This window comes from Cetorhinus maximus, chromosome 9, assembly GCF_964194155.1.
Source record: "Cetorhinus maximus chromosome 9, sCetMax3.hap1.1, whole genome shotgun sequence".
Lineage (NCBI taxonomy): Eukaryota > Metazoa > Chordata > Chondrichthyes > Lamniformes > Cetorhinidae > Cetorhinus > Cetorhinus maximus.
Window position 1 is genome coordinate 84,099,996 of NC_135887.1, and position 13,013 is coordinate 84,113,008.

General features: G+C 43.3%; 1 protein-coding gene across 6 annotated transcripts in view; it reads left to right on the forward strand.

Annotated features, from left to right (window-relative positions):
- LOC144684763 (oxysterol-binding protein-related protein 8-like) overlaps window positions 1–13,013 on the forward strand; it is a 222,066-nt gene that overhangs the window by 160,292 nt on the left and 48,761 nt on the right. For 5 of the 6 annotated variants that reach the window (XM_078548957.1, XM_078548960.1, XM_078548956.1 and 2 more), the window contains exons 2-4: window positions 3,035–3,182; window positions 6,578–6,651; window positions 9,179–9,259. In XM_078548957.1, coding sequence (XP_078405083.1) covers window positions 3,035–3,182; window positions 6,578–6,651; window positions 9,179–9,259 — 303 coding nt within the window. The remainder of the gene's footprint in view (window positions 1–3,034; window positions 3,183–6,577; window positions 6,652–9,178; window positions 9,260–13,013) is intronic. The other variant, XM_078548961.1, reaches the window with a different exon arrangement.

Consider the following 13,013-nt stretch of genomic DNA (forward strand, 5'->3'; position numbering starts at 1 on the left):
TGTCTCTGAAAGAGCTGCCCATTCCCCTGCTCTTTCCCTATAGCCCTACATACTTTTTTCTTTTTAACAATTCCCCTTTGAAAGTTACCATTGAATCTGCTTCCACCACCATCCCAGATCATAAAATCCCACTGCATAAAAAAATGCTCTGCATCTTCCCTCTGGTTCTTTTGCCCATATCTTAAATCTATGTCCTCTGATTATCAACCCTCCTGTCACTAGAAATAGTTTTCTCTTATCTGCTCGATCAAAATATTTCAAAACTTTGAAAATGTATACCAAATTTCCCCTTAACCTTCTTTGCTCTAGTCTTTCCATACTTCGATGGAAGCTTTGGAGAAATTGTGGTTGTTCCCTGTCTTTGGGTTTTCCACTCAAGTTATGGCAGAAAATTGGGAGGCTCCACCAATGCTCACCCCCACCCTGGAATTTCTATCACACAGCCTCCATGTGACCGGAGAAATCCAAGACTTAAAAGTTCTCGTGTATCTTGATGACTAAAATCAAACACAGCATTCAAAATGTTATTCAACCAAGGCACTGTACAGCGTCAGCTTGACTTCTTCAGCACCATTTGGCTATATAGTTCTGTCTTGTTCATTTGCTATTCTGCCCTTGGGAAAGCCTGCAATTTAATCTTCCCCTACTCCCTTCTTACTCTTTATACACAAGGACGTCCAGGTGGCCTTCTCCAAGGGCTCAGTTCTAGACTGTTGCTTTGAATTCTGTGATCTTGTCATGCAAGCATAGAAGTAGTCTTCAGATTTAAATTCAAGGAGCACGTGCATAGTAAGAGAACTGCATCATGCAGGTAGTGAGTTTACAATGATTTTCTCTGAAGCCTTTTAACAATGTCAATGTGGCAAGGCTTTCATTTGTAAATTACAGCTTAAATTTGTGCCATGCAGGGGTATAATTATGCAAGGTCAACAATGAATGAGTTGTTAGTTTATGTAAAGACTTGGCACGGGCTAGAAACAAATGGCCAACATGTTGACTGGCAGGGCTTTGTGGAATGTATATTTGGGTCATCTATTATTGTATAACAGTTGCCTTAAGGATGTGACATCACTTTCATAATTCTTTTCCTGTTCATGCAGACAGTGTACAGAGCCTTGATTCTAGCAGCCACATTTACCAAGGAGCAGATAATTGGTGAGGTATCACTTCATGGCTCTATTGTTGACTTTTCCATCACTTTACTGATGAATGGTGAGGAAGTTGATGGGTGGTGATCGGTTGGAATTGATTTATTCTATTTTTCATGGGTAGGTCATACCTGAGAAACCTTCCACATTGTTAGGTAGATGCCAATGTCATGGGTGTGCGGGACCAGCTTGGGAGGGAAGTAGTTAGCTTTGAAGCATTGTTCTTTTAGCACAACATCCGGATGTTATGAGGACCCAAGGCCTTTACTATGCCAGCGCACTTGATGCTTCTTAATGTCACCTGGAATCAAGGGAATTGGTTGCACACTGATATCTGATGCTGTAGATATCAGGAGGAGAAGAAGCAGGGTCATCCATTTGGCACTTGGCATTTGCAAACATTTCATATTAATTCTTGCAATCATGTGCTGGACTCTACAGTGTTTGAGGTGGGGATTTACATGGAGCACCCTTCTGATAGTTATCATCATTCTGCAGTGGATATGAATAGGTCAGAGAGCTTTGATCTGATTTGTTTGTTGCAGGACCACTTAGCTATGTCTGTAACCTGCTGCCTTTAGCTTAGCATGCAGATAATCTGAATGAATATTTACCCACAACACAAAACAAGTTGCATCATGTAGATGAACCTCTTAAAGTGAATTTTAGAAGCAGGAGTGGTAGACACCAGCAAAAAGTGACAACATTTAGGGGCACAGTGTCTACTGAGAACTAAATTTACAATTGCTCTCAGGTTGCAAACAAAACACTGATGCTTTAGGGCTAAGTTTGGCCTAAAGTACATTGTTGAGGGAGAGAGAGATGCAGACTTCATTGAACCGTGTTATCAATGGTATGGGAGTGCTTAATAGGGTGGTATAGAAAGGGCTTTCTAATCAATATTGCAGCTGACCTGAGAAAGCTTGATGCTGACACTGGATCCTGAAATAATTAATAGTTCCTTAGCACTTGCATCTGGAACAGGTTGAAAGTGGATCATTTTATACATTTTAAGAGAATAAATTTCACTCATGTGAATCTTTAGAAGGTTAATAGAGGTGGGGTAAGATGTCTGTGACCTTTGAGAGCATTTCTGATCCTTTAAGTGCCCCAAAAGGATTGGCACATAATTGGGGCAGGTTTAAGAGTATCTAATGGAGGGACAGACCATAGGTAGCGATGGTCGCCTGGGATATGCCTGCCTTAGGGAGTTGACCTGGAATTTCTTAGAGTTTTTCCTGAAATTGGGCAGTTTTCTTTAGCCTCCTCTGGAATTTATTATTTCTGTTGATGACGGAAGGTGGATCTACTGTCCAGTTGATAAGATGGGCATGTACAGGCTGGATGGACTTTTCTCACCGTCCTCTTTGTATGACGTCTTCACATGTATCCAACCATGGTACACTGTGGTCTTCTTTTCTCAGCACAAGATGTGAAGTTATCTGCTAATACTCTCACACTTTGCTCAGTTAATTTTTAGCCATCTTTCGTATGGGCTATAGAGAATGTATGAGAGTCTAGCAATTCTGCAGCTAATAATGGAGCAGGACTATGCTAATGAAGATAAACTGAGATGGATATCCTGCTTCTGATCACTCTTCACCAGGAAGCCCTACTGGAAAATGTGCACATGTGAAATTCTGGCAAGAGCATTGGTTTTTGGAACGGCATTGTCCAAGCTCCCATGGAGAATAGGCAGATCGGTAGGAATGCAGCTTTCAGCTGTGAAATTGTGCCTTAACAAAAATTAGCTCATTCAGGAAGGAGAGAAGTTTATTTGGGGGAGAATTCTTGGAATTAATTTGGAATGTTCTAGAAAGACTGTTTTAGTTCCTTGTAAATCTCTCTCCAGTTGAGACTCACCAGTGCTTTGCTGTATTCTACAGAAAACTCATGCCATGAAAGAGGATCATGTCTTGCGGCGCAGATTTTCACTCTGTACTGGATTGGCAACGCCGCAGAAAATTGATCCTCGCAAGTTAATCCGAAACTCTTCTTTTGGAGGATACAATGAGATATGCCCTTTGACCCCAGGTTTGTTAAATTTGGTTCACTTTTAGTTCATCTTTGATACACAACCCTGATATTGTGCAGAGAAAACAGTATAAAAAACTAATTGTGTAAGTGCAAATACGTCATGAGCTCCGGTATAAGATACAAATAACAAATTCTGTCCCACCAATGATGTAATTTCTATTCTTGCATTAAGATGGTACCATCAAAATATCTTAATGGCTCGGTTGGTGTTCAACCATAGGTAGCATCACAGCTGAACTCGATCCTGTATTCACCAGGTGTGCACACATGCACTGTCCAGTAGGAGTTGCTGGATCATGACCGGCATTGAAATTCCTGAGTAAATTCCCCACCCGTCTGATCAAGGCAATGTGGTATGGAGCAATGCAGACTATGTTCTCTGGTTTGATTCCCATGCAGTACTGAGTTAGCAGATCTGGAGCAGCAGTGGGGCTACTGCAATTAATTTATGTGTTGCTAGGCTAGGGAAGGGGAAGTTCAGCCAAGGTTCTCATTCCTGATCACCATTCAGAAAGTGAGAGTGTGCCCAGCTGGTGAGGATAGAATTGCATTTACATAATGTCCCTGTAGTCATGGTCTAAGCTTACTTCTTAGAGTACCATAGGACTGCTACCATTTGGAGGACTGTAAACCAGAAAGTTGGTGCATTTAGAGGATCGTGGATGTAGGACAAAAGCTAGCATATTTGTGGTCAGGGTGATATTAAAGCCATGCATACCATTAAGTGATGTTATTGCACTGAACTAGGGTTGATTTGTTTCCAGACATCATTTGACATGCATTTCATATGGGCCCTGGAAGCAATGAATTATGCACACAGCAGCACATTCCCTGTTTATCTTACTCAGCTACTTTGGTTCTATTTATCAGGATGCCACTCACGAGTCAACCTACTGTGAACCACTTCACTGCAGGAAAGGAAACTGGAGTAACATCTGCGACTTTGAAACAGCCCCAGTACAGATTCCCAAAAAATGCTGTTGACACTGAAATAAACTCCCTGAAAATAGGCTGGATAAATATCTAGTTAGGTATAGGATTGGAGATATCAAGGTAATCAAATAAACTTCAGGTGCAACATTTCCTCTGTGCATACTATAGTGCAGTAGTTATTTAACTGAACTAGTATTCCAGATCCTGGACTAATAATCTAGAGGTTGTGGGCTGAATTTTGCCACTAGCGTGCAACCCTGTTATCGGGATGAATTCCTGGTCAAGAACCCGGAAGAGCGAGTGGTGGATCGGGGATGCAACCTTTCTGGAGGCAGCCAATTAAGAAATTTCCTCTGAGAACACTGCCCAATTAGGGGTGGTGGGCGGGCACCAAACATAGGAGGGCCAATTAGAGCAGCAGAAGGAAAGGGCAGCTGGCAGCCCACAAAGAATGGTGTATGCTGCATGGGTGAATGGAGAGGGAGAGGGTGAAACAAGGTGGAGACACTACTAATGCTGGAACTGGCAGACAAATCCTAATGCACGGGGCTATCAGTGGATCCATCTGCAGGGAAAACACTTCCGCCTGAAAACATTTGCCTGGGAATGTACTGAATGAACTCCATATGCTCACATTCATTTCATGGCGCTCCGACCTCCCACTGTGCTCTCACCTCCTCTGAGAAGATGACCTGCAGATGTCGTGGGAGTCCTGTGTGCCTCCAGCACACAGCTATTGCCCTAGGAAGATGCCAGTTAATTGGTACTACAATGGCCTTAATTGGCTTTACACTGCTGTTGATTGGGTGGCTGGCTAGCTGGGCACACAGCCTGTCACTGACAAAACTTGAAGGAGATGGCCCGATGTAATTTTAAAAAATTTACTTCCCCTCCACACTCCCACTGCTCCTAAACACCATCCCCGCAACCTCCAAGGGCCTGTGAAAATTTCCCACTGTAAATTCAAATCCCACCATGGCAGTTTAAGAATTCCATTAAATAAAACATTTGTATCATCTAGAGTGACTATGCAGCATCAAATTGTCGCATAGCCCATGCGGTTCATTAGGAAAGAAAGCCTGACATTTTTACCCAGTCTAGCCTAAACGTGACTCTAGTCTCGCATGCAGACTGTTGTATCAATCTACTTGCAGCGGTTCAAGAAGAAAACCTCCTGTCATAAAGCAATTAGGGATGAATAATAAATACTGGACCTCCTAATCTCAAAAATTAATTTTTAATAAGGGCATGGATGCTGGATTTGAATAATACAGATGTGAAGGCAATGAATGTTCTGGAATTTGCCTGATTACCTCTGGAGTTGAAGAGCATTTATACAGGACATTCCCTTAGGACATTAAGGAGGTTGTCTGTGAAAAGGAAAAAAGACTAATAATGTGCATGTAGTTTTCTTATTCTGTGCTTTCTTATGTGTCTGTAATGCATACACACCACTAAATGTCTCACCTACTACAGACATTCCGGTCTCCATAGTAACTCCTGATCCATATGCCATGTTTTGTAAGTCCAGGGTCTGACTAGCCACAGGGTACTGGGACACCATCACTCATGTTATGTAACCAGTTGTGTTCTTCATCATAAATTTGTGTCACTCTGCAGGGTGCTTTTAGTTGCATGGATCTTGGATCTCATTGCTGTTTTAACATCTCACCTTATAAAATCAGCATGGGATGTTCACAGGCTCAGTGTCCTGGCTGTATACTTCTCTTATGACAGGACAGAACATCTATGCATTGTCAGGTTTGAAATAAAGATCTGGATGTGGCTGAGTAAGGACAAAGCTGTTTAGTTAACTAGGTGACATTGTTTCAAAGGTGACTGGGTGCATGGAGGTTAAGGGAGCTAATCATCAACTAATTGCAAGTTCCCTTTGAATATTTCTCAACCGATTTGAAATTCTTTAAGGATGAAATTCATCTAATGAAAAATAAATCCATTTTATTAAATGAATGACACATTAACAAAATCATTCTCAGAGAAATCACTCATTACACTGTTTTGGCTGGCCATTAATCATGGAGAGAAGCAAGCAATCATCCTTTTAATTTTTGATTAAACAGGTATTTAACGCTGTGTATTTGTTTGTTACGAACTAAGTGTTTACTTCACACAGCACAGTACATTCTTGTATAGTCTTAATTTCTCTAAGTAGTCTGTCTTGAGCATTTTTTTGAATCCTGCATCCAAGCAACATTTGGTAAGGCATTTGTAAGTCCCCCTGCACCCCCTCAGTTTGGAATAGGCTGCTAAGGACTCTCATAACAAATTTGTGTAGGACAGTGCCCTACTGATCCTCTCGGATTCAGTCTACTTTCACCATGACTTTACTAAACCTGCTGCACCCAGTCAATCTAGGCAGGGCTTTATTGGGCATTGTGTTACCTGTTAGGCAGTTCCACTATCACGGCTCCTTGTGTCTCTTTTCTCACTTGCTACAGGCACTGAAATGGAAAAGAATGGATTTTCAGCTCTCACTGATGAAGTCACTTCGACACCCATCAGCAGCAGTAAGGTAGGGATCTGCCATTTCTGGCCACGCCTACACCTGGAGTGGGAACAACCCACAGCACCCAACAAGCATAGAGAGCATAAAATAATAATTTCTGGATTGGGTCCAAACCAATTTCACAAACACTTCTTATTTGAGCAACCACCCCCCCCACCCACCCCCACTAAACCCCCAGATATTGACCAGATCAGTTGCGCAAAAAAAATTCATAGACTTGAAATTCTGTGTCAGACTCTGTTCATTTCCACGTTTTGGAAGGTCCCTTATGGCATCCTACAGATTCAGTGTAGCCACTGCCAGCCAGCTCCACAGTATAAAGATTAAACCATTTCCCTCCCTACAGCCCACTTCAGCCATCCTCCCTGCCATGCTTTCTTCTTTTCTGGCATGGACGAAGCAATGGTAAAAATAAGTGAGACCTGGAGGCTAGGGATATCACTGGAGACTGCTCTGAGGATTAACAACCCTGACTAGAGGACAGTAAAGATAATGCTGAGAGCCTGAATTTCTATTTTATAGACTACTGCTTGGATGTTATCAGAAACAGATCCAATCATTCTCATGAAGAAAATCGATCACTATTTCACTTCCATAATTAATCTCTGTTTTTGATCTTATTTGTTTTAAACCCATCACAGACACAGTATGGAGCTGATGATCAGAACTTCATTAAAGCTTAGAATAAACCATTTGTGCTGTTTCAGTGAAAATAAAAATAAGTAAAATTGTGAAATGTAATAAATGCTCCAGTGAATAGTGGCACTTTTTGGTTACAGTGTACAGAGCATATAAGTCCCAGGCTTGATCCCTGGTTCATGATGCCTATTTAATCTCAGGTTGTGTGGCTTATCTCCTTTGGTTGCTACCATCACAAGAGCCAGGCTGTAGCTAAATCAATTCACTCTGCGCGACATCAAAATATGGTTGAGTACACTGGATAAAGCAAAGATTACTGGCCTGACAATATACAAGCTATAGTGCTGAAAATTTGTGCTGCAGAACTAGCCATGTCTCTAGCCAATTTGTACCTCTCCAGTTACAACACTGTGACCCAGACAACCAAGTGCAAAAAAATGCCTAGCTATGCCCTGTCCACAAAAAGCAGGACAAATCTTATCATACAGTTAGTTCCTCATCAACCTATTCTCAATCATCAGCAAAATGATAGAAGGGCTCATTGACAGTGCTATTAAGCGCCACTTAGTTTGCTCAGTTTGAGTTCCACCAAGACATCACGGCTCCAGAGCTCATTGCAGCCTTGGCTCAACCATGGACAAAAGAGCTGATAGCCATAGGTGAGGTGAGAGTGCCTCTGACATCAAGACAGCGTTTGACCGATTGTGGCATCAAGGAGCTCTAGTAAAATTGAAGTCAATGACAATCAGTGGGAAAGCTCCCTACTAGCCGAAGTCATACCAGCACAAAGGAAGTTGTGATTGTTGGAGGCCAATCATCTCAGCCCCAGGACATCATTGCAGCAGTTCATCAGGCCTAGGCCCAACCATCTTCAACTACTTCATCCATGACCTTCCCCCCATTGTAAGGTCAGAAATGGGGTTGTTCACTATGATTACACAATGTTCAGTTCCATTCACAACTCCTCAAATAATGAAGCATGGGCAAAATTCAGGCTTGGGCTTAGATGTAGCAACTAACATTCACACCACATAAATACCAGGCAATGTCCATCTCAACAATGGATGGTCTAGCCACCTTCTTTTGACATTCAGTGGCATTGCTAACATTGAATACCTCATCGTCATTGATCAGAAACTTAACTGGACCAGCCACAATAGTTACTGTGACTGCAAGAGCAGATCAGTGGCTGGGAATTCTGCAGCTTGTAACTCACCTCCTGAATCCCCAAACCTTGTCTACCATCTACAGAGCACAAGTCAGGAGGGTGAAGGAATACTTTCCACTTACCTGGATGAGTGCAGCTCCAATAACATTCAAGAAGATCGACACCATCCAGGACAAAGAAACCCACTTGATCAGCACCTCATACACCTCCTCAGATATTGACTCCCCCCACCACCAACACACCATAGCAGCAGTGTGTACCATCTATAAGATGAACTGCAGCAACTCACCATGGTATTTTTAGTGGCACCTTCCAATGTCACTGCTATCCAGAAGGACAAGGGCAGAAGGCGCATGGGAACACCTGCCACCTGCAAATTCCCCTCCAAGCCACATACCATCCTGACTTGGAAATATATTCCCATTCCTTCATTGTCACTGGTTCAATATCCTGGAACACTCTCTCTAACCTCACTAAGGAAGCATGTGCACCACATGACTGCAGCAGTTTAGGAAGATGGCTCACCACTACCCTCTTGAGGGTAGTTAGGAATAGGCAATAAATTCTGACCTTGCCAGTAATGGCCATGTGTCATGAATGAATAAGAAAAAGGGTTGTCATATCCACCAGCTAGAGCAAAAAACTGGCCTTATTGGGCTTAGCTGTAATGTCCAGTTTCCCAGTGTGGTGAAGCAGTGTTAACCTAGTCTCCCACATTTCTTTCAGTCTGATTCCAAGCTATACAACGGCTACAACAAAGACTGTGTATCCCACATCTCTAAACTCACCAAGAAAGAAACCTTGAAGGTACGTGTCTCCAGATGACAATGCAGCAGCAAAAGGCGGCCCTGTGTAACTTCCTTCACTGTTTCCTAGCTTTTGAGATGGAATCATTGATTTCTTGTTTGTATCAAAATAATCAGTTGATCTGACATCAGCTCCACAAAGAAGTCATGTATTAGGTTCAGCACCAGATTAGTCTCTCAAAGTTGTGATGGGTTTCAGATCACCATGCCCTTTACTGAAACATGTAATGAAATCTGCACATTCCTTACTTTACCATTCTATGATAGTACAAAGAGAAGGGCAGAGGAGAAAGGCCCTTCAGCCCATTCAGCTCTCCTTTCCTTCCATTAAAACCTTCAAACCCTTTCACAACGTCTTCTGATTCACCCTGGAAGTGGTGATTTAAGCAGCAACCTTGTCAACTTTTAAGAGGAAGCTAAATAGGTGCTTAAAAGGAAAAAGGATAGACACATGGGATTAGGACTACGTTTCATGTAATGGCATGTTTCTTGGTTGTAATTGCTATGTTATCTGTGTAACTCTGATACTTACCACATTCTGCAGCAAAATACACTTCAAAATTTATTACACCTCTGTTGTAACCATTTCTCATGTGTCCTCTTAATTTGTACATTCTAATATACCCTATAGTGTACTACCCTGATATCTCAAACCTCTCACTGTAATATTGTTTGCGATATCTTGTGCTTTTCACCAGGATCATACCATTTTCCTCCAAAACCTCTCCACTGTCATCCAGTTACACTCACCTGGTTCCATTCCTGTCTATTGTAGCCAGAAAATCACCTGCAATGCTTTCCCTTCCCACTCCTACATAGTCACCTCTGACATCCTCCCAGGAATCTATCTTTGGCCCCCTTATTTTTCTCATCTATATGCTTCCCCTCAGCAAATCATCAGAGAAAACAATGTCAGTTTCCACATGTATGCTGACAACATCTAGCTCAACCTCACCACCATGCCTTTTGACCCTTCTGCCCTCTAAATTGTCAGACTGCTTATCCGACATCTAGTGCTGGGTAGGTCGAAATTTCCTCCAATTAAATATTGGGAAAATCAAAGCCATTGTCTTTAGTCCTCACCACAAACTCCACTTCCCAGTCATCAACCCCATCTCTTCATCTGGCAATTGTCTGAGTTGAACCAGCTGTTCGTCACCTTGGTGTCATATTTGATCTTGAGCTGAGCTTCCAACCTCCTATCGGTGTCGTACATTCACGTAATAAAAGAGGGATAAGGGAAAGAAAGAGGCACAGGGCAAATGACTACAGACAAAATAAGAATTATTATTTCACATGAGTCTAGAATCCAGAATCAAAAGTCGAGTGGTGTATTTCTTCAGAGAGGTTAGCACGTTGAAGCTGATACGGGTAATCCACTTTTCTAGTAGCACTGAATTCCACAATGGGAGAGACACGTAGAGATGAATTAGTCTTGTAGTAGGCTCTGATACAGAAGTTCAGATGTTCCAGTAGAAACAGTGTTGATGAGGACCAAGCAGTTTAAACCTGGACAGAGCTCTGGTTCTGCTGCTGTTCTGTTGATGGAAGATGACAACTACATTTGTTCAGTTCCACAGGGCAATATTACAGGTTCTAGCAGCTTGGGGGTTGGAGGAGGTGGGGTGGGTGGGGTGGGGCGGGGTGGGGGGGGCGGGGTGGGGGGGATCTGATGTGACATAACTCCCACTTCTTCCCTTTGGCTTGGACAAAGAATGTATATTCCTGGCATGCATTTTTGAGATGGTTAATGTTTCATCTATTAATAAATTTAACTGGTTTCAAGCTTTGTCCTTGCAGAAGTATCGTCTACATTGGCCTCTCTGCTTTGCCTTAGAAATGTAAAGCATCTTTGTCCATTTCCTTGGAATTTGATTCCTGCAGTCACAGGGGGCATTAACACATCTTTAGAGAGAACAAGGTCCCTGCTGCTTTCTCAAGGCTAGAAATTCCTTTTGTGTGAGTCATAGCTAGTCAGGCTTCAGTCAGTGTAAAACCTTTATCCGTTTAAAAAAAAATAATAATCTTAAAGTAGCCAAGACGATATATATTTCCTTCATGTCGTCTCTGCATGACGTGCCTCCGCTGTTGGAGAAGAAAAATGAATTCTATTTCATTTTTTTCTTTTGTCTTATGTGGTCTTATGGAAGCAAGAATAGGAAGTGCAGAAATATACAAGCATTCTCTCATTCGGCACATCAGACACACAGCTAGCAGGGGCAATGGGAGGTCCCTGCTGCATTTTCGATTTGTGGCTTAAACCCAGGACAGACCGTCCGCATGGACATTGTCCAGTCTTGGGATTCGGGCTGGTTTAGGTGGCTTGGGAGGATTCAAAATTCATCTGCATGGATAACTTTACTCAGGGCTAGAGTTCTGATTTCCCTCTGTCGGGCTTCAGGCATCCCAACCTTCTGATTAATTATCCTTACAAGGGCATGGAGAATTTTCTTCAGGGTTGTTAGCACTCAGGGGGTGAGTAATGGTTAAGCTGCAGGCGAGTGCTGGACATCTCGCTCTGTAGGTGCCAGGCACAGGGATCATAGGGCTGAGCTGCTCTTGTCCAGCTTAGCGCCTGCCTGTCCACTTTGGTAACCTGTTGGCTCAGCTGTTTGGACCTAGGGACTGGCATTAGGCTGAGGATCAAAAGAGTAGGGTGTTTTAAAGGGACCTTGGCCTCTGTAGGGGATTCCGGTTCAGGGTCCAGCTCAGGAGAGTTCCTGCTTCTGGTGCTCGGTGCTTTGGGTTGGCATACAACATGCTGGCAGTTGGCCCCTGGACTTGGGCCAGCTTTTCTGGGCCTGGATGACAGGAAGATGGCATTCTGCCAGGGGCCTCCCCCGCATCCATTCTGGATATGGCCACAGTGCTGTAGCCTGGTGGGTGTTTATGGACCATTCGGGTGGTTAACTCTGTCTGGTCAATTCTGCATTATGGTGGGTGAGCATGGGGTCCAATCTGGTCGGGGTCCCTCTGATGTCCAGTTGCATGATAGGTTCAGTGTATTTTGGGACACTACTGCCCTCTGGGGAATGATCAGCTCTTGCTGTACCTCCTGGTAGCTTTTCAACCATGTGAGACATCACCCTCTGGGCAAATCTGGGAACTTCTCTGCTCCATATTTAAATTTGCCATAAAGCCACCAGCGGGGGGCGGGCGGTGGGGGCGGAGGCAGGGTAGGTTTATGTTTCCCTCTTACATTAAGGATTGAGTGGCCCCTGTGTCCCAGATCAGTACCACAGACTTGCTCACATTTTGGGACAGGTAGGGGGACACCGTTCCTGAAAGGACAAAACTCTGGAAACTCTCTGGGAGTTTGTCCAGCTCAGATACGCATAGTGCCATGCCTTCTGATGGGTACATTTCTGTAGTGAGAGGCTCTGCATGCTCTGCTGCACTACCCTTTGGGGCTTCCTTCAGGGGACTACTCATGTGAAGCCCTACTATGCCAACTGGCTTGCCTCACAATCTCCAGCATTCAGGTCTGGAATGGCCTATTTTGTTGCAATGAATTCTCCGGGAACTCTCCTCTCGGGCTGCAGGGGGACTTCTTACATCCTCTTTTTTATTTTCTTTTTTGGGTGAGGGGCTTTTCCTATCTAGAGACACTTCAGGAGACAGCAGGAGTAGACCTCTTGAGCTCTCCCGACAGCTGCCCTTGAATTTAAAATATCCAGATATCTGGATGCCAAGGCCATTTTAGCTGTCCTGCTATTTTCTCAAAGGTGGTAAAAAATGACTCCACATCACTCTCT